The sequence below is a fragment of the Haliaeetus albicilla genome, chromosome 3, assembly GCF_947461875.1.
Source record: "Haliaeetus albicilla chromosome 3, bHalAlb1.1, whole genome shotgun sequence".
NCBI classification, from domain to species: domain Eukaryota; kingdom Metazoa; phylum Chordata; class Aves; order Accipitriformes; family Accipitridae; genus Haliaeetus; species Haliaeetus albicilla.
In genome coordinates, this window is record NC_091485.1 from 20,669,127 (window position 1) to 20,691,740 (window position 22,614).

A 22,614-nucleotide genomic window follows, 5' to 3' on the forward strand; every position below is an offset into this window, starting at 1 on the left:
TCAACTGAACCAAAGCTCTTCCTTCTTCCACAGGCTGTTCACCCTGATCTCACTTCACACATAGAAATGCTGACTTACAGCAAGCCCTCCTCTACTGTGCTGCCAGCCTGACTTGCTTGCTTATCTCCTGCCTGTGACTAGACTTCACACTTGGCTCTTGAGCCTTGTCAGTTCCTTGCCCAACCCTTTCTTGGCTACCAGCCAAAGGACAACGCCATGAAGAGAAAGATGAATTGGCCCTTCCCAGAGTCCCCATCTACTCTGCCTCTCATCAACTAACGTTTTTTCTCCCCTCTCCCCTCTGCTGTGCCTTCATTCATCCACACACTGGCCACATAAAAATCCCAGACAAGTGAGATGTGTACTTTCCACCAAGTCGAGTACCTCAAATCATAGTAAAAAAATTAAAGTCATAAAAAAAATAAAAATCATATAAAATTAAAGGCTTCTTGTTAAAATTAAAGCCTCAGGGTTTATCATTTTTCTCAAAACAATTCCACTTTCCAGGCAGGGTGAGAAAGTCAGCAGCAAGAGTGCAGGCTGAAAATACAAGCCATTAAATATTAACATTAAATGTTAAAGATAAATACGGGTTATTCCAAGTCACCATAAGCCCTTTCTTCTTTCTGACCTAGTTATCTCAGCCACTCCTAGACTATTGCAAAATTTCCTTCTTAATGTGAAACAAGTGCTGATGAATTTCATCTTGGAGCTTGCCAGGCAGAACCAGCAACTTAGGGCTCTCCTGGGCAGGTGCAAACCTTGGAGAGTTCCAGCTTCACCACTCACCGCAAACTCCCCATACAAACAGTGCTTTTATCCAGCTGCAGGCTTGAGGAACCTGCAGAAGACCCCCAAAACCCTGGGTGTTTTCCAGTGCAGCCTGGCTAGTCAGTGGTATACTGGGAGGTGAGCACTGCTGAGATCCACCCCTTCAGGAAGGATGTGCTCTGGGTCTGCTGATACTCTTAGAGCTTTTAAAGCTGGGACAACACAGGCAAAGTGTTTTCTTGCTCTGTTTTTGTTTAGTTAATGTGAATTAAATGGAGCTGATGTTTATGGGTGAAAGTCTGTAATGCGTGTAGAGCAAGGACCAGGTTCTGTGAGGTTGGTGAGCACAGTGAAGGTCCTGCACGCAGGAGGTTTGCAGATCCAAGCCATCCACCACAGTGAGATGGACAATTCAGGCCCAACTGATACTAAGGTGTGTGCAGGCAGATCAAGGTTCTGGCAGAGCCTCAAGGGTGCAGGAGGTGTGCAGGCAACTAATCTGTCATGGTCCTCCAGAAGACACTTCTGATGCCCTGAATCTATGACAGCATCAGAATTAACCTACACTAGGGCTTCCTATTTCTGTGCCAGAGAATAATCACAAACCTTTCTTGCCATTGACAAATACAAGCCTCATAACACTGAAAACCCTTTTTACATGGCTGTCAATAAACACAGTGGTGATGAGAAGATTCACTAGTGTGAGCAGGCAAAAAAAGTGCTTAAAATGAGAAATATTTAGCAAACTCACTCATTCTTGCAGTGTTGAAATAGCACTTTTTTCCTGTTTGGAAGGTGTTATGGATTTGTGCGGTACGGGTTTTTTTGGTAGCGGGGGAGGGGGCTGCAGGGGTGGCTCCTGTGAGAAGCTGCTCAAAGCTTCCCCGGCTCCAAGTCGGACGCGACTCTGGCCCAGGCCAAGCCCATCAGTGACAGTGGTAGCGCCTCTGGGAGAACAGATTTAAGAAGGGGAACCTGCAGTGAGTGGGGGGAGCGGGATGTGAGAGGAACAAGCCCCTCTGCAGACATCGAGGTCAGTGAGGAGGAAGGAGGGGAGGAGGGGCGCCTGAGGCGGTGGATGCCCCTGCAGCCCACGGTGGTGAACGGTGGAGCAGATGCCCACCTGCAGCCCATGGAGGAGCCCGCGCTGGAGCAGGTTGGTGCCCCCCAGGATGGCCGTGACTCCATGGGAAAGCCTGCGCTGGAGCAGTCTGTGACTGAAGGACTGCAGCCCATGGAAAGGACCCACGCCAGGGAAGTTCGTGGAGGACTGTCTCCCATGGGAGGGACCCCCCAGTGGAGGAGGGGCCGAGTGCGGAGTCCTCCTCCCCCTGAGGAGGAAGGAGCGGCAGAGACCAGGTGTGGGGAGCTGACCCCAACCCCCATCCCCTGTTCCCCTGCGCCGCCGGGGGGAGGAGGTGGAGAGAACCGGGAGTGGGGTTGAGGGCTGGGGGGAAGGTGTTCTAAGGTTTGGTTTTACTTCTCAGTGTCCTTGTTTTGTTTTGATTGGTAGTCAATTAAATTGATTTTGTTTCTTCCCCGAGTTGAACCTGTCTTTTGCCCGTGACCATAAGTGGTGAGTGATCCCTCCCAGCCCTTATCTTTTAGGCATTTAAAAACAAGCCCAGTGACAGGAAGGAACTTTTGCATTGTTTTCCCATCATCTCTAAGGGAAACATTAAATACATGTGCTAGTTTCTTAAATTATTTAAAGGGAATAAAATCACCTCTTCTTGCTAAAAGCTTGACAGTAGAATACAATAGATGTGCTCAGAGAAGAGGAGCATGTCAATTCTGCAAACCGTCACATACTGATAGATGTTTCTGGGCAAACAGCCACAAGAGGAAATAGGGTTTTTCCACTGATAGCATCTGCCAACAGGACAACAGTAATCATGTGTCTCCTGATTAAATATAAATATAATGGATGAAATCCACTGTAGTTGCTGTGTAGCTAGAAGTATTTGTACAAGTATGATTCTAGGTGATTTAACACAGCAGCAGGAGAAAATGAACTCCCTTGGAAAATCCAGTTTCCATTCCCAGGGCACGATATAGAAATGGTATAGTACCTGCTTCTGCTGCTGCAGTAATTCTGCAGTCTGCAGCTGTGGTCCATGATCAGTGCTCTCTGTGGTGGGATGCTGGGAGAAATCTGGCAGTGCAAACACAACATCCTCTTCCTCCTCCTCTCGCTCTGCATCATCCACCTTCTGCTCAGACTGAATGCCAAAGTTGGGCAGGGCCTCAGAGTGCTCAATCTAAAAGGCAAGAGGTGGGACACATCAACACTCTTTTGCCATTTACCTCAGGGGACAGAAATCTGTTGAAGGGCTAAGGGAAGGGACTATCTTCCTCTGCATCCCTGTGGTGGGATATATTAACTTCTATTCTGTAGGCTACAGGAAATTATCTTTGGGTGGGCACATGTTGCATATGTGAACACAACACTATGCAGGCCTGCAAAATAGGAGATCTGTGCAGCTGAGAAGATGGGTATAATGTAGCATGCTGGATATAATCCATCACACATCCATGAAAAACTATTCAAGACACTGTTGTATTGTCTGATGAAGATATGGAGATCAGGAAGTATTCAAATCTATCACTTTATTCTCTCTAATGTGTTAGCAAAATACATGATCCCAATAATGACTGGAGGTGCATTGATTATAAATTAACCAGTCAAAAAATGCAAACAGTGAAAAAATGAAAGCTATTTTGATATTAGAAAATGAGCTAGTTTACATAAAAGCAAATTAGTACTGCTGAAGTAAAGTAGAAGCAAATTATTTCTAAATAGCTACTCATCTTTTGTTTCTGACTCATATTACTACAGCAGATGAAGGTAAAGATGTTCATCTACCCTTTATCTAAGAATACAAAACACTGCAGTATTCAACTTAAGCATACTCCTACCAGACCTGGAAGGTTACCTGTACTGCCAAATGCAGCAAACACTGAAAAACACTAGGTATCACTGAAAAACGTAAGTATCAGAAATACTGAGAAAAATTACTTAGTTGCCTTAGCAAATTGCTTCAGAATTGCATGAACCTGAAAAACAAATCTACTATTCTCAAGAATTTTGTATAAAATGTCAGAATGTGTAAACACTTTTTTAAACTTATTTTTTTCTTTAGGTAAGATTTCCAAAGCAAATGGTAATTCTGGATGTGCAACTCAACACAATTTAGCAGCACCTTTCTTCACGGTGCATGTTGGCTGGCAATCACACCCCTGCTGAGATGTGTCATCTTGGGGATTCCAGGTTGTTATGTACTTCTGAAATTCCTGATCTTAATTTAGTTGCTGCTTGGAAAATCGCCATGATGACTACTGGCATACTGCTGCTGACGGTGTTAGATGTGTGTATGGAGAAGATGAACAAACAAGAATGATTCACTGTAAGTTCCCACAAGAAGCTGTATAATTCTCCTGTCAACATGAAAACAGAGCTTCCCTCCATCTGTATTGCTGAAGGCTTTGTTAAGGAACACACTGTGCACACAATGAGAAAAATGACAGCACTCAACCCATCTAAACAGATTTGACTCCATCAGCTCGCTAACCTTTTTTTTCTTTCAAAAAATTATTCAGGAGTCCTATCTTTGAGACCTAATTAAATTATCATTTACTATGAGAGAGTTTTTCAGGACCAGATGTTTGTACTAGTTAAGGGTTTAGATTTAAAGATGGGTGATCTGTAACATATCATGCAGAACATACTTTAGCACAAGCCAGCTTATGAAGAGGCTTAATGTTTAATTTGAATCCCCTTTAAATCTATGTGTAATTATAGAATTGCTGATGCCACAACATATTTAAAGTCTACACTTAAAGAAGGGACATCCCAGTACCCCACCGCTTGCAACTTCATTGGGTTAATAAGGTGGGACAGTTACCTCTAATACGTCCTCCCCTTCCTCCTCCATTCGCTTGCCTTGCCTCCAATGTTTCAGCAGCCACTTCAGTTTGACATACAAGAGAAAGGTGTCCTGCTTGAAATGCCTGAGTTCTTGCTGCAGCAGGCTTTTCTCCTGGTTCCAGGTCTTCTCTTCCAGTTTGTTCTGCAAAGTCAGGCTCTGCACTTCCAAGTCTTTCCTCCGCAAGGTCTGCATGTGCTCCTCCTCCAGCTTTAATGGAACAACAGACAGCATGTCAATGGGGTGGTGCCCTGGGGCGATCTTCAGGACTTGTACTTTGCTGGGTGAGACAAACTGAAATCTCTAATTTTCATCAGTAGTGACTAGCTATTGAGTTTGGCTCAATGAGTTCCTCAGCAGTTACGATGGTTGAGGAAATTAGAGGACAGTTGCTGATAAGCTTTTTTTAGATAACCATATCCAAATAACCTGCTGTGGAAGTGGACATTTACTTTTAAGATGCACGAGACCTCTGCTGCTGCTTCAATATTTTATACCACTCATATTTTCCTCCCCTTCTTGATTGTATTCCTGCAGTATGTTCCCAGCACAGCCACTACCCCAGACTGCTGCACACATCACACCGGCTAAATGCATTTGCAGCCATTCCTACAAGGTGGGACCACACCTGCCCTTCAGACAACCTGGAATATTAGCCTTGCCTCTTCCTTCCCCAGCCACAGACTGATCTGTTCCTCTGTGGCTACGTCTCCCTCTGCTTCTGGAAGGGCAACACGTCTGAAGGAACCACATCCAGTATCTTGGATACAACTACTGGTCCCTCATTTCTCACAGTTCATACTTGGAGGCATCTGAATGAACAGTTTCTCATTCCAATACAACTAGATCAGGGACACACGCAGAACTGAAGAGACAGGAATAGGTTGCAACTTGGTATTCAACATGTCTCAGTTTCAGTACTAGAAGCACCAAGAAAAGCTCATTCTTTGGAGCACATGCATAATTACATCTGTTTCAACACAAGGCCACCTGAAACATTATTCTTTAAACATGACTTCTCCCTCAATATGTCAAAATCAAACCATAGCATGACCTGTGCCCAATAGCACTTGTACAAGTTAATTGTACAACATCTCATATTCTGCATGCACGAGATAGTGTTTCCACTTCAACCAAGGTGCGGTTCACATTGATCAAAAAAAGACAGATGGAAAATGAGTACAGAGCCACTGCTTACAGATGCCGGTTTCTACTATTTTCCATTCTGCCAAACAACAGCCTCTCCCTTTGTTGACCAGCTCCACAGATGGTATCTATGAAAGCCACAGTACACTAGTGACCACAATGATCTAAACCATAAGAACATACCCTGCAACAAACAACATTCACACAGGAATGAAGAATACTTCAGAGATTCTTCTTCAGGAGCATGGACCCCCTAGCAATTAATACTGATAAGAAATGTATGCTTGATTTTCATGGCAACATTCAGATGCTTCTGACATGGGGTACTGGTCCATACTAGATGGTTTACTATGGACTTTCCTGCCCTTTAAATGATGTCCTCTGTTATAATGCAAATTTTCAGCATCTACGCTATAATGCCCTAAAAAGCTCCTGATTAAATTAAAGTTATTTACAGTAGTTGCTAACTTAGATGGGTTTAAAATGCAGCTTAAAAGTAGTCTGTGACAAAATTAGTTATAATGGCCCAAAAAACATACATGCAACTCCTAATAACATTCATGGAGATTGTACACTGCTAGCACACATCAATTTGATGTCATTAAACATTGCTAAAAATGAAATAATAAAAAGGTTTTTTTAAAAATTTTAATTTTTATAAGAAGAAACAACTATTGATTTTGTGTTGATGCAGTTCTTCCACCAGATGAAGTTATGGCTAAATACAGCAAAGATCTGAGTCATTTCCACCAGAAATCCTGGAAGATGATAAAAAAGGAACAATATCAACAGGACGGGATTTAACTTGGAAAAAATGAAGAATCCAGAAGATGCTATTATTATTCTATTTCTACTGGCTGTCAACATGAATAACTAGCTTTGATTTTGCTGCATTTTTCATTGTTTTTACAAGCTTTTATGATCTTAGTCCCCGTGGTCACAAATTCTTGCAGAAGACCCTGGTGGAAGTAGCTTCATAGAGTATTATGCTTTTTCAATGGAAAGCTATTGCAAAAGAAAAGAACTCTGAGGCAGGCATAGCTTCCAAAAAGCTTTCATGGCCAAGGCAACTAGGAAGGAAATCAATTTACTGGTTGCCTCTTCCATGAGAAAGCTCCTATGGAGATCAACTGGAAATTAAAGCTACTTATGTAAAAACAGAGAGATATCACTTGGGCATAATGATATTAGCTGGCACAAGGAAAAATGCTTTACACTATGCAACAATCATGCTGAATTTAGTCTATGAAGTAAATTTAAAAAGAAAACTTCAGTTAAGAGCCAAACAGTCTGCAAAAATTAGCAACAGATTTTTTTCACTCTAGGAGCTAGAGATCACAAAACTATTGACTAATCTATTCCAGCTTTCAAAAGAGCAGGGGGAGCCCATGTAACAAAATATGATTTATTCAGCAGTTATGAATAAGAGGGTTGGAAGCATGGGGTACTGAGAAATACAAAAAAGTCCTGATTCGTGTCTCAGATATGAGCGTGTAACAACTCCGCTGACTTCAGAGAAGTGTTGGATTTTCTTTGGGCTAGGAGGGGTCAGAGTAAGGCATAGAGCCAAAATGTGCTCCCAGAGACACCCTTCCCCAGCTCACAGAGAGCTGAAGGGGCTGATATAAATCCCCATCAGTATTTCATGTCTCTACCTCAACTTCCCCCATGCAGGGGAGGACAAAACTTCTCTCCACCAAGCAGAGAAGCCAGATTCAAAGCAGCAAAATAGGCTTGAGTTTACATTTCCCCAACTTCCAGATTCTTCATTTACTCAGATGAGGTCAAACAGGCACAGCCATCAGGATACAAGTTCCCATGGTCCTGACAAACAAGGTCCATGCCACATATCATGGTCATGCGTCACCCAGCAGGCGGGTTTTGTATTTACCTGGATAATCCTTTCTGTAAACTTTTCTTGCTCCTCTCGGTGAATTCTTGTCTCCTGCTCAAGCTGAGCCTGAAGCTCCTGTATCGATACATTCTGTACAGGTAAAACATGGGAATCCCTGAGCTGATCAGCAGGACAAAGTGATAGGTTTAGCAGAAAACGTGTCTCCGTGGTGTAAAACAAAGGAAAAAAGGAAAGAACTGCGGGACAGACATCTGCACAACTCACGGTTATCAATAGTTAAAACCAAAGCACAGTGTGCAAATATATAGGAATGCCCTAAAATATGTGTGGGAATTTCCTGTGTGGTTTCTTCTGAAAACTAAAGCTGCTATGCTGGTGTTACATGTTGGATATTCCCTTCGGGCCCCTGCTCTGGGTTTGCACTTGAGTAGCTGAGACAGCACACCATCATTGATATTTGTCACACAAGCTCCTATTTACAGGATTACATATTTGGTGGTGTATTTCTTTATGATAATAAAAGCTATAAAATTTTAACATCTCTGCAGAAGATGCACCTAATGCACCTATATTGAACCTAATTATTTATTCATTTGCAGCACTTCTGATTAGGCAGTTAATGGGATAACATTTATTAAACCACCTAAGCATATAAGGTCCCTTTCTTCAGATACAGGACAGCTCTCTGCACAAGTCGACTTCATTCTGTGAGTTCTACTCAAAATCATGACTCCACAAATGTCACGGTGATAAGCTGTGTGAGCCTGATATCTGACCAAAATGCTTAAGTATCTCCTCTTTCAGGTCCGACACTATTTTAATCTTAAGAATTTCAATTTTATGTTCTCATTAAGTTTGGCATCGCATCCACTTTATTTCTGAAAGTTACTTAATTCAAAAGAAAAGACCCAAGAAGGCAGAGTCAGATCTCATTATTTATACTATGTTAATTAATCTTGTGGCACTTACATTCCAGATCAGAACTTTCTATGCCCTTCATTTTGTGTCTCTCACATTGGAGCTAAAGCTGATTTGTCTGTACAACGATGATGCTCGGCCAGATGCCATCCTCTTCACATGTGTGACCATAGAAAACACTACAGCACCAAACTCCTACTTCCCAGAATAAAGACACATTTGAAGAAGGGATTGCTTCAGGCTTCAAAGCATAATGCCAAATTCTCTGCTGGCCAACGTCCAGTGCGCTCAAACCTCGGCAGCTGCAAGGATGCAATGCAGGTCGTGGGACCGCTCTCAGACGCTGCATTGCCATTTCTCCTCCGACGGCACCCCCGGCACCTGTCTCCTCCCCCCAGGCACTCCTCCCACCTCCAGAGAGCAAAACCAGCTGCGGCAGCCCTTGCTGGGACACTATTGGTTATTCAAAAAGTATTTGTCACTGGGTCAGTCACTCCTCTCCTCCTCCAGGGAAAAAGAAGATAAGGCAGATGGAAGTATCCCATAAATGACCCGCTGGACCATACTCTGCCAAAAACCAAAAGTCACCCTACGTATACTTTCCGAGCCCTATCAGTTTCTTCTTTACTTGATTCACTTATTGACTTGTGCATGTCTGTTTTGTACCTGAGGAAAAGACACTTCCAGCCCTCTGAAAGGTACACATAAAGTGACCAAGAGAACACTATCTGTGCTGTTGATTTCATCTTATGCCTTAACGTCTCTGCAGACATTTTGTATTGCATAAAGCAAAAATTCGGTCTCACAAATAATGTGGAAAGAACTGCTTGCAATGGGATTTGCCAGTTTTGCACAATCATTTGTAAATCATCAGTTTAATTTTCTCATCCAATAAATGAAAAATTACTTTAATCAGAAATTTCTGCATTATTTTATTCTGATAAGGCTTCTTTAGGAATATGCCAAATAAGAACAAATCTACCTAGTTAATTCAGGTGTAATTTAAAAAAATGTGTGTTCCTTCTTTTTATGAATTCAAAATTGGCCAAAATCATGCAAAGTTGATCTGGCAAAAACAGATACAACATGGCAATGCTCTTCTGTTGGCAATAATCACTTAAGAAAGTCTTACGTGCCTCCAGAAATGGAAACTATGATTCATGTAAAAATACATACATTGTCAATTTAAAATACATAGGAAACATAACTGATCTTAATATGACTCTCCTTACAGTCATACAACTACATATTTAGATAATTAGAAATATTATTGGTCTTGGGATTCCTGGAACTGGAAGCTGAATCAGAGCAGCAGGAAGGCAAGGTTTGAATTTTTCACTATTCACTTCACACTTGTGTTTTCCAGTGAACAATGATTTGCTAAAAGATCATTTCTTCTACTTTAGACTAGTATTAACTGGAATCACATACTTACGTATATACTGACACCACCTTATGTATGCAAAATTAGGGCAACAAAATTATAAACTCATGCAATTTTTTGATAAACATGTAGCCCATGCAAAGCCAAGTTTCAGGAAACTTGGGTGCTGGGATTATGTGATAACTGTTGGAATTACTAGGAAGAGATTAAACACAGCATAAAGGCAGATAGACTACTACATGCACACTAGACAGTGCAAATATTTTTTACAATTGCTTTGCCTCTTTAACGATGGTAGATTTTTATAAGCAGCAAAGTAAACGTGTTGAAAAGCAGTTAATGCATGAATGCAGATCTGCACACCTTTTGCCTTCCAGTGCAACCTGAGGACTCTTCATAGTCCATAATTTCATATAACGTCATTTCTACCAGAAGCATTGGGATTAGTACTGCTGAAATCAAGGGAGATAAGGCTGCTTAAGTGCCTAATCGGTTGCTGCTAAACATTTGGATCGTGAACAAACAAGGTGTAGAAATGTATCATGTGATATTTGTATATACAGTTCAGGTACCTAGCATTGCATTGATGGATGTCTATATGTTTATATTTGGATATCAGGCCCCTATCATATAAACAGCAGGGTGTAGCCTGTGGCACAACTGTGGTTTTGTTTTGTTTTGGAAAACAACACTCTACAAAATGGACACAAAAGTTGATAACCTGTTAATTTCCATTCTTTGTCTCCTTTGTTCTCATTAACGAACATGCTACACAAAGAATGGAAAACACCCCAAATGTGACAGCCACCACACAATGTACTGACACCACAGAAACAGACACAAACTCACTACAGCAAGACATACAAACACACTATAATGGGAACTACAGGCTAGTGCTACTCCATCACAGAGCTGCAGAAGCAGCTGCACTTCATCCACAGCTCGACACCAATTGACAATTTCCCATGAATCCCAATAATTGCATTTCCAGACCCACTTCCACTCCCATCCTCTTGGACAGGCAGTGCCAAATCCTTCTACTGAGTCCTTTTCTCTCACCTGTTATCACTCCAGAACAAGCTAATCCACGCTGATGTCTTTACCTCAAGAGGATGTTCAGAGAAAAGTCATCCACACTTTGGGGGCTTCACCACCACTCCCTCATTGCACCAACCCCTTTCTGCCCCTCTCAGCGTGTTGAAGGCTTTCCAGGTTACTTTCTAGCTTATACAATCCAATATTTCTGCCATGACTTGTTTTAACAGTATTGTCATGCACCATGAGGTATGTCTGGGTTTTACTTGCCTGTCTTCTCCATTTTACCATAGCTAATTGCAATCTCAATTTGCCTGCAAACTTTATCAGTTTATATGCAACAACTGTGAACATCAAATTTCACAGAATCTTTGTTTTTAGCCTTTTTTTTTTTCCCAGAAGGGATGGAGCAAAATAAGGCCTGAGGAGGCAGGGTAGAAAGATGCTTTCCAGCATTTGTGTGCAATTCCAGGAAGCCAAAAGATGAACATTTATTCTGCTCACCTAACGCTTTGTTATAACACTTTGAAATTTGGACCTTACATTTGACCACGCAGTCTAAAAACTGCTACTTTTTCACACATGACGGCTGACCATTGCATGCATACAATCAACCAGACCGGATAGGAACTTCCAGTGCCTTTTGTATTACCTTTTACATTCAATACACATCTACTGAATTCTCAGAGGCTGCTTCTGAAGATGTACTCTTCTCCTCACCCCTTAAAAATAAATTACATATATTCCATTTGCTAGTGTACAATAGGCAGTTGTGTGATTATTTGTCTGTGCTTATATGGAGAGTCTCTGATTTTGGGAAAATACAGAACAGTTTGCTCCAAGTCTTTAAAAATCCATCTCGTATGGATATTACACAAAGTCTCACTGAGCTCAGTTAGGACTGGGATATCCAGATTTACATCATAAAGGGTCTTTTAAGCCATTATATTGCCAACCTTTAAGGAATCTTGCATAGCAAGAAAGAATACAATTCATCAAAGAAGTAAATTATTCTTGCTGGGAAGGAATATGTCAGCACCAGTCTGTCTCTTCTTTCCACAACTTTGCATTGGAGGAATAGTGGACACTACGAGACACAGCCTTCTATGTGGTCCTCATTTGTTGGGGTTTTTTGTTTGTTGGGGGCTTTTTGGTTTTTGTTTTGGTTTTTTTTTTTTTTTTTCAGAAGAAAGAAAAGTCACAATGTATAAAACATCCACTGTTTCCTTTCTGGGAAAACAAAATCTTAAATCAGGGCAAGAGAAAAGGATGTGTAAATTTTCAGCGCATGGCTGGGAGCTGCTGCAAAAGCCACCCACCTGAAAAGCTCTCACATGGAATTATGAAAATTGCAGAGAAGGAGCACAGACACTCCAAAACCAGCTAAAAATATAACATCCAAAATACAGACCAAATTTCTCCTCATATGTCCAAAATGGATCCATACAGAAGTTTTGATTCAAAGCAGGTGGTAAAGTGACTTACCTAACTTGCACATCACTGGATCTGGTTGGTCCACACTTAACCCAGGTATTAACTTAGAGTAATAAAGATGTTTTATGTTTCTTATGGGCATGATAAGTAAGGAAAATGGATAAACAGAAGAATGGCCTAGAAGAAATTATTCTTCAGTGTGAGCTCTTCCTACTTTATTACTAGACCTTGTGGAAGACTTGCTTTTTAAGACATGCTCTCACCTTCTTCAGCCTATCTGCTTTTATTTTAATTCTCTGGTGACAACTTGTTCCTTTTAAGTGAATTCACTTCAGTGGTTCTTTTTCCATAACCTGGGAGTGTCAGAGATTTTGTGGCATTTTTCTACATAGAAACAAATGTGTAAGTCTTTAAAAGCCATGTATAAAAATAATCCAAATCTGAAATGCAAAGATGAGTGCTTTTGCCTTTGGTGATATATACTTACTCAGGTAAGGGCAGAACTGATACCCCTGAAGGAACAATCAGAGTTAGCAGATACAGCTCTATTTTAGAGCATCAGGTATCAAATACTGCAACAAACTATATTTGATCATTTGAAAGAGTGAAATTTTTCTTCTCCAGAATGTCTTCTTGTTTCTGAATAAACAGGACAAGACTGCTTAAGGAAGCTGTCTTTTGTTTATGGATATTCCATTGGCAAAAAGGGTAAAATTCACCAGATGAACTGGTTCCCATTTGTGGCCATAGTAATCCTTTGATTTGTGCCAGGCGTTTGCTCCATGAAGCATTGTGTTACCTTTTTTACTTTCTCCATGTCTTTTAGTCAGGGCAATTCTCACTTGTTCACTAGCTTTTTCTTTGGATGGTAAAGAATTATTTTCCCCCTCCCACCATAACCAGGCTCTGCTAAAATCATGAATAATGGATCGAACATCCACCCCAATGGGCTCCAACCTCCCGCAACAGCATCTGAATGGCTTGTTTCAGCAAGAAAACAAAGCCCTGCTCTTAAGGCAATTTCAAGATACAATTTCCCTGGGACTGTGACTCTAACCCACCTCTTTAACATGCAAATACATTCTAATAATACTGTTGCACTAACAACTGCAGTGCAAAACCCAAACAAAGGCAGATGTTTACAGTTAGGCTACGAGGTAGTTTCAAGCATAAGTCAGTCTGCATTTATTGTACTCAATCAAACAATTAGGCTCCCACAATGCTCATTTGTAAAAATAGGAGAAACAGCTAAATGGAAACTGCTCAGCATTGCTTGGGAAAATTTTCATTTAAAATCCAGCTTGGAAAAAATGAATTTAGAAAAATGGGTTTGCTTACTTAAAAAGAAAACATTTGCCTCACTGAAATGAAATGTCTTGTTCTCATGCTGAAAGTCCATATGGAGTAAGAAGATCATCAGTCAGTGTTATCCACTGGCCAGTGCATATATTTTCACTTCATAAGCTAAAGCAGATAACGGCTCACGTGTAGCCATCTCTGCTGTGGGCATTGAAAGGTTTGAGTCTCCATCAGAAATTTCTGTGATAATAAAAACAACCCTTTGGTATTTGAATAATATTTTTTCCTGCTCATTCATCCAGTACAAAAAATTGGTAGTTTTTGCTAGTGCAGTGTATGAAATTAAAAAAGAAAAGATTAAAAATGATACCATACAAAATTATTTGGAGAAATCTTCTGCTTCACTTGGGTTTGACTATTACAGATTATAAGATTTCAATTGGCTGCCCACCCCACTGAAAAGTTTCAGAGTAAAGCAGTGCAATACTCTTTGTTGCTTAAGTAAACCTGACTGAAACAAACACCTTAACCTTCAACATTTTCTCAAGTTAAGCCATTTGAGCCCCAGCCTTGCTCATCTTTTGAGCACACCTGGACCTAAGCTGGCTATTCCCTACCTTTGATTATAATGACTGACTTGTTCCTTGTCAGGCTATGGTGTGAAAACCACCCATCCTCTGTTTAAACACAGCTTGCTGTACACAGTTTACACATCATCCCATTCTGGGAGAGGGAAGAAAGATATTGTGCCAAAATTACCCAAATCCCTAATCTTAACAGAGGGCTCACATACAGGGCTTAATATAATAATGAGGCTGATCTAAGATAAGGGGGAATTAATAAAGATGATGGAATTGAAACAGAAATATTGTAAATGTTTGCTGTGGTCATTTTCTGACCTAAGCTACCATAACTATTCACCAATACAATTGCAAAAGGATCCATACTGAATGCCAAGGTTTCTCTACCTCATCAGCCCATTTCACAGCTGAGGAGGAAAGACTTCACCTTTCAGTGAGAGACTTACGGTGTCCTGGGTTTATCAGATATCCTTCCTGAGGTTTATTATCACTGGTAAAAGTGAAAAGTTGGAAGAGAAGCTGCTGAACAAATTAATTATTCTAATACTACCAAAACTCTGCACTGTCAGGATAATTTAAAACAAACAAAACAAAACTAGCAATGAATTACCTGTTTTAAGATGAAGGGCCACTCTCCCTTTGATATTCAATACAGCTTTGTGCTGCTTGACTACCAGCGCCCTGAAGCTTTTTCTTCCTACCCCTGTTTTCTAGTGCTTGTTATCACTTACTTACAAACCCATCTGTCCCAGCCAGCATTCTCCTTTTCCCAGACTCAATTAGGGGTTTCAGATATACTAAGGCCTCTGCCTATGTCTTTAGAATTAAAAACACATTAAAACTCAGCCATCACTAGAAGCTACTCTAACCACCACGGTTTCAAGGTGGATTTGGCTTCCCAGTGGCCAGCAGAAAAGTTTTTCAATGCTCCAAGCTCACCTTTATGAAGACAGATTAGAAATTGTTTTCTTCAGGACCAGCTGTAGTGTCTGGACATCCTAGGCTCATGAGAAAGCAGCTATGGAGATGTTTACTGAGGCAGATATGGCCTCTGCGTAGATGAAGTTTTAAATAAAAACTGATTGATGTTTTTGACGAATGAAAAGTACTCAACAACCCAAACAATGGAGAATTCAGCTTTAAATTTAAAAGTTTTTTTGGAAGCTGCAGGGTGCTGTGTTCCCTGTTGAGAATCACCATGCACACCAGCATCAAACCCTCTCCTGTGCAGACTACTACCAGGCAAAATGCAAAGCAATCTCTGCCTGTAGACTTTCCAGATTTAAAATATCCGGCAAGGTGAAACCTGGAAGCATGACCTCACATCAGGGATTACAACCTCTTCCAGAGATCTTTCATTTCTATACTCAATTGTAGTGGGTTCCTGAGCCATATTTTCCCACTTAGCAAAGCTACTGGGAGCAGGCTGATGAGTCCAAAGTCAGGACCAATTTGCTTCTCTGAAACCACAAGGGTAAAAAGAGGGCAACCACAAATTTCATAACAGGGATGCTGTGTTTGGTCCAATTCACTCCCCCAACTCCTGGCTTCTGTTACTCATCTCCTGGCTAAGGCAGCAGGAGGCAGTGAGTAAGAGGGGCTGCTTTGCTGACCTCTAGACTGAAACAGCCCTTGTCTCCTGGCCTGTAGAGTTTAATGTCTCCATCAGCTCTGCGGTGTGGGTCGGTGGTGGCTCGCTGGTGGTGAATCTCTTGCTCCTCTCCACGATCTTGTTTGAGCTGCCACTCCATCTGATCCCTCAGTTTGGACTGTTAGGTGCATGGGCAGTTTTATAACAAAAAAACAAAAGGACAGGAAGGAATAAAGAAAACAAAAATGGGTAAGGTAGACGACTGAAAAACTACAAGACAAAGAAAAGCGTGAACAGAAAAACCAACTTAAATACAGTGGCATAAGAAAGTGAAGAGAACAAAACCAAAATGAGGATGAGCAAAATGATGGGCTGAAACATCTGAAAAGCAAAAAAGAGAAAGAGAGGAAAAAAGAATGCAAACACTGGTTATGAGGCGCATGCAATGAGGATGCATGAGTCAAACCAACAGCAAGCATACAAGTCATGAAGGATACCAGGACACAAGGCTCTTCCTTCCTTACTTGTGCTGTGCAGAAAAGCCATATCCAGTGTGGCAGTTGTGGCAGTTTAGACATGCGCCCATGGGCAACTCTTTAGGCAAGGCAGTCCTTCGCTGGCTACAGAGCTTCTCACTCGCTGCTCGGTTAGGGGAGTGAGCTGTAAGCAGGCTTTTCAAAACACATCACTTAAAAAAATGCATTCGGTTGGGTTCTTTTGTCAAGGCTTTTGAGAACACACCTGACCCTTTTACAAGAGAGCATAATAAAGACCTCCTCACATTTCTGAGCAAGGCTGCTAATTTACATTCATCAGAGTGTTTTGGTTTTTTTTAATTAATCTCCTCTTTCACAGGGGAACACTGCTGTTACAGACAAAAAGAAGACAGATCTCTATAGCACCAGTGAATTAGCCTTTTTGCCATGAGGAACCGCCTCTGAATCAAAGGAGTTGTGCAAACAAATAAAAGAAAAAAAACCTATAAAGTGTTTGTTTAACATTACACACTTTAATACATTGCGGATCTGAAATCATAACAAAGCAGCTGTGAGGAAAATTAGCTATAGGGTAGCAATGCCAGAAAGAAAGAGAAACGATAAACAGAAAGAAGGCAAACAAGGGACGAACCTACCTGAAAGTCTGTAATTAACTCCTTCCCCAGGTTACCAATTGGAGAGTCTCGGGACATGGACGTCATTGTGGACAGGAAACTGGAAGACTCTGTGAGATGGGGAAGAGGGGAGAGGTCCTCCATCTGCTCCTTAAGGCCCTCTCCAATGTGATCAACCTTCTCCAGGAATGTCTGCAGCTCCTTCCGGAAAGCTTTCATCCTGGAGTTGACAGTGTCTAGAAGCTCCGGTTCATGCTTATCTTCTCCCCTTTCCTCACCACTTCTGAAATCCTGCTCGGTGGATGGGCTGCTGGTTACATGCACCTTCGCATCATAAATCAAGCTGTCTGTATCAGTGATAAGGCGATCCACGGTCCTTTCGAGCCGCTCAGCCTCACGTTTGATGTTAATTAAAGTCTCAGTGTCCTCTTCCACTCTCATGAGTTCAGCAGAGCACAGGTCACTGACTTCCGAAGGCTTCCCACTCCCAAAACCCGACGTCTTCTCATAAACTTCTTCGGAGTCACTCTCGCCCCCAATGGGCCCCTCTCTCTTCGGCTGGGGCGGGCGACCCTCTTCGCTGTCACTCTCTTTCTTCCCGGCATCACTGTCAGCATCGCTGTCCCTGGGGCTGGAAGTGCGCAGGCCCAGGTGAGAGGCAAGATCGTAACGCTGGACATTGGACATCAGGACCCTGTTCTCATACTGGAGCTTCATCACTTTCCCACTCAGCTCGTTGATTTGCAACCTGGCTGACTTCAGCTCCTCTTGCAAGGTCCCACCGCAGTTGGATGCCATGTCATCCAACCAGCCCGGCTCCTGGCCCGGCTCAAACTTGAATTTGTTCAGCTCGTTCGTTAGCTGCTTGTTGTGATCCTCGATTTCAGAGATTGACCGTCTCAGCAGCTCTGCTTCCTCTTCCACAAACTGCAGGTGCCGGCGCAGTTCCATGGCCGACTCCACGGAGTCACCATAGGGCGAGGTAGGAATGCTTGAAATGTGGTCCCTGCTGAGACATTCTTTTTCATACTGGCACCTCATATCCTCCATCTCAGCTTTAATCCCCCTGTTCTCCACCTCCAGTTCCACTATTTTTCTGCCCAGTATGTTGGCTTCCTCCTCTACCAGCTTCAGACGAAGCTTCAGCTCGGCCTCCCTGGTGCTGGGCGGGCCCCCTGCCTCCCCAGTAGGCAGGGGACTGTCCACATCTCCATAGATGGACTTGTACTTCTGGAGCTCCTGCTCCAGTTCATCCTTCTCCTTCCCCAGTTTGGCCATCTTCTTACGCATCAGCGCTGCCTCCTCTTTGGCAAACTGGAGCTGGCACTTCAAATCAGCACTGTCCTCCTGCCAAGAATAATCACACCCCCCCCCCCCCCCCAAGATTATATTATAATAGAAGCACAATCTGTAGCTTATTTTCCAAAACCTCCATGTCCCCACCCTCTGAGCTGTATCTGTTAGGTATGCAAACAATACACAGACAAAGCTGCGCAAACCACACAGCTGACACATTTCATGGCTTGGTTCTGGTTAAATTGGCAAAGCAGCTTGACCAGGGTTAAAGAGGGGAAAAAAAAAATCAAGTGGGCCTGTGCAAGTGTTCAGTGATGCAAGAATACCAGCATAATGGTTAGTTTTTCTCAAATACTGAGCTAATTTTGTGGAAAATCATGACTTAAATGAAAAGGCTCCATGATTTGTTGGCATTTTCTGTTCCATTTATGTTTAATGTTACATTTGCTCCTTTTTAGCATCACAAAGCAAAGACTACTCAGATGAATTTGCTCATTGTAATCCCAAATCTCAGGCTCCGTCAGCTACAAAGCACAAAAAAAGTGTGCTAAGCTGCATGGTTGCCTTGCAGAGTTTAATTACTCTGATCTCTGTGAAATAGCCAGAGTGCCTAACTTGCTTTCTGAATAGGAAGCACACTGTTGCCTCTGCTGCTGTTATTATTAGGATGGACCAGATTGTGATCACTGTTTCTGGTATGGACAATTGTTCACAAGGGAGATCGGTGAAAACATGTGAAAAAGGAAAGAAAAATTCATTAAATCATGGTTACATCCAAATCTGGCCCGTGTGAAAACTTGCATTTTTCAGGAAGCACTATGGTATTAAATGAGAGTTTTAATTTTTTGTGTGTGTTGAGCATTTTAAAGCACTGCATCTCAACTCAAACAAAAAACGCCAGCGTCTGTTGTGCTGAAATAAGAGACAAGGTTAAGTAAATTCTAAGCCGATGAACAATTTCTTTGCTTGAATCTCTTTCATGAATTGTCATGGAGATACAGGCACTTGGCCTTGTAAGAGACACATTTATCAGCATTAGCAGTATAATGGAAGCCAGGCTTTGAAAGATGATCTCTTGAGACAGCAGATTTCATCATTGTTGGTAGGCCATGTGGACATATGTGCAATTATCTATGGAAACTTCATTTCAGCCTCCGGAGCACTGTTATCTTTCACAACCATCATTTTGTTATAATTCCTAATAATGGCAACCAAATCCAGAAGAAAACATGACTGACTTTAATTGTTCACCAGATCAGGCTATTAGAAAAAACAAAAGATTTACACAACTAATTATGGCTCAGCAATCTGAGGAAATGAATTAATTTCTAAAGCACATATCCTTGCACATTGGTAACAGTGTCTTTTATGTTACCTAGATTAATTTCACCCCATTCTATTTAGATATATACTAATTATATCTTAATTTCAGCTATTAATAACTAAGCAGCCACAAAAGTAATTGGTTTTATACTTCTGAACTCAAGTCATCTTTCTTACTGATTCTGCTTGGCACAGGTTGGGACTTTAAAATACTAAATAGTAAAAAAGTTATCTTAAATGTTAATAGAGGTAAACAATAGTCAAAGTTTCTGTTAATATATGATTTTCAGTGATAACCAGAAGTTAAACACAACTGCATTCAGTTGATCAGTTGACTGACTAAAATTGGTCATCATGTTTCTAGTACCAGAAATGTGAGTTTTCTATGAATACAATCGAGATGCATATAATTGATTAAAAGCAGAGCCTCTAGAAGATGGGCTTTCTTTCATCTCTATCATCTCACACCCCCCCACCCCCACCTCTTTTTCACACATATTATTTGCAAATTGCTTTTCTCTTTATAACTCGAAACTGCAAATTAAGTATCAGATTAAAACCTGGCAGAACTCCACTGCAGTCACTCTGAATTTTGGTTGCTCTGGCTGGATAAGGCTGTATGATTAAAGCATCATCTTTGGTCAGGGCTGCACAATACATTACCTCTGTTTTTCCCATCATTGAGAATCAGTTTATCCCCGCAGCTGTAGGTTTTGCTTTTAGGGAAATACAAAGATCACAAGGAAAGTTACAGCCAGACCAGTGCTGCATGTCAGGTGGGGTGATTACTCCAGTTTATTTATTTATCTGTTAATATCTTGGAAACAATCACATCTGACATTTTCCTTATTCTGTCTTTGTAATCCAGCATTCTTCCCTGTGCTTCTTGTCTGCCTTTGGCTGCGAGCGCCCAGCCATGAGTGGCACTAGCTGGCCCCTCGCACCTCCCTGGCTGCAGGCAGCTGGACCGATGCCTGTGGGGAAGGGCCAGCCTGCCCATACCCGTCTGCCCCAGCTGGGAGCACGAGGGGCCATCTCGTCCTCCCTGGGACTCAGAGGGGGCTCCAGCCTGACACCCGCTGCATTTCAAACAACATAAATAACAGTCACCGAGTCACACGTGGGACAACACACTCAGCATTTTGAAGCTTTCGAAGAAAAGGGAAGGGCTTTGATGGGTTTGGGGTCAGGGTCCCAATGTTTTTGCTTGGCATCACTGCATGACTCAATGCGTCTGCGGAGTTAGCACGTTATTATAGCAGGACAAACCCACTATTAACTTCTTATAGTGGCATTACTTTATTGCTAGGTTTTGTCTATGAAAAAAAAGAATCACATTTGTAAGTTTTGTTTTTTGCAAGAGCTAAAACAAACGAGATTTATTCTCATTAAACAAACACAAGCCTCATACAAAACAACAGAGCTGATGGATGTTAATCTCGCTTTCTAAATATGGATCCCATCTGGAAAGGTGAGAAAGCTCTAGATCTTCCCCGCTTCTCTGCCAGGAAACATGACTACTGAAAATCCCATTCCCTGGACAGTTTTCTTCCAAGGGAAAAGAACGGTCAGGAGAGATTTATCAGCCAGATCTAAGCATGCCAGAAGGGTAAGACTCCAATCTTCATGCATTTGTCCCTCTGAAACTTTGTGTACAGAAATATCAGCAATTTCTTGATCAGTTGAAACCAAGTAGAAGCAGCAAGACAGCGAGACACCCACACAGGCAAGTAGAGTTTTGACATATAAGGCAAACTAAGGAGAGGCCAAATCACCAAAATTAAGAATAGTTCATTATTAGTTAAATCACGAATTAAAAGAAAGGAGGAAAAAAAAAAGGAGAATGAACAGTCATTCCATCTTTTTGGAGGAACAAGAGGCTTGAATCCGGGATATGGCAGCCTGACTGTATTACACATCCAGTATGTGGATGCTTTCCTAAAAAGTGTACATAGGGCAGGGTGTATAGTAAGAAAAGAAGGAACGACAGTGCAAAAATGTTCCGTCAGTCATGGTGCTTGTCACGGACCTTAAGAGATCATTAAGGATCAATGGGAATTAATGATTACTGATAGTGAATATTTGCAGGCAATATGCGTGGCTCTGCATGGCACTTCAGAGGGATGTTAATGGAAAAAAAAGCAGAAAGAAAAAACTCAGATCCCTCTCTAGAGTCTGCAGTCTAATTTAGACAAATGTAGAATGTGGAGATAAAGAAATGAAACTTAAAGGAAAGAAATGAACTTAAATCATTATGCAAAATAAATGATGTGATGAGAATGAAAAGCTGATCAAAAATTCCCAAATATGATATTTCTTTTCTGGCAAGAAGACACAAAGATAGATAGAGACCAACGCCATCTCCTCTACCACCACCACCAGCTCAAGGGAACTGCCAGGCAGAAGATGGGTAAGCGGTTTTGAGGTTGCAAGTCTGACGACGGGGCAGTACAACCAGCACCCAAGCATCTGGCTGAGTGCCAGCACTCCTACCTTGCGCTGGAGAACCACTTTTCTTTGTGTTTTGCTTGGTGCCTGGCATTTTCCGAGAAGCTCCATTTTGCAATTCTGCTGAATAAAAACTTTTTTTCTTCAATACTGCTAGAGGTGGGTAAGCGCTAGGATGAATTCTGCTTCTACACGACTTCAAGACAATCAATTTCACAGGTATTACTTACTCAGAGTGCCCTGTGGTGGGTGTGTGTTCCAGCTAATTTTCATAATGAGCTCTCAGTAAGTAAAAACACCAGTCTTGCTATATGCTATACATATCTGTAAACACGCGAATGCACAGAATCTAAGTTTGTTGTTGCTTTTCACTCACAAAGCATGTAATGGGTATCTGAACTTATTTTAGGTATTTAGGGCAGCTGTCCCTGAAAAGCAGCGTTCTGAACCTCCCGGGCTGTGTCTGTACCTACCGCTTTGGTTCAAGCCCCAGGAC

The 22,614-nt window shown here is 41.8% G+C and overlaps 2 protein-coding genes across 12 annotated transcripts in view; both read right to left on the minus strand.

Annotated features, from left to right (window-relative positions):
* The window catches only part of LOC138684714 (uncharacterized), a 334,210-nt gene that overhangs the window by 218,062 nt on the left and 93,534 nt on the right, over positions 1-22,614 (minus strand). The window lies entirely within an intron of this gene.
* MTCL1 (microtubule crosslinking factor 1) overlaps positions 1-22,614 on the minus strand; it is a 115,168-nt gene that overhangs the window by 29,078 nt on the left and 63,476 nt on the right. For 3 of the 11 annotated variants that reach the window (XM_069779018.1, XM_069779009.1, XM_069779015.1), the window contains exons 5-10: positions 22,164-22,241; positions 17,073-18,398; positions 15,963-16,118; positions 7,735-7,827; positions 4,677-4,907; positions 2,844-3,032 (exon numbers count right to left, since the gene is read on the minus strand). In XM_069779018.1, coding sequence (XP_069635119.1) covers positions 2,844-3,032; positions 4,677-4,907; positions 7,735-7,827; positions 15,963-16,118; positions 17,073-18,398; positions 22,164-22,241 — 2,073 coding nt within the window. The remainder of the gene's footprint in view (positions 1-2,843; positions 3,033-4,676; positions 4,908-7,734; positions 7,828-15,962; positions 16,119-17,072; positions 18,399-22,163; positions 22,242-22,614) is intronic. The other 8 variants (XM_069779012.1, XM_069779019.1, XM_069779016.1 and 5 more) reach the window with 6 other exon arrangements.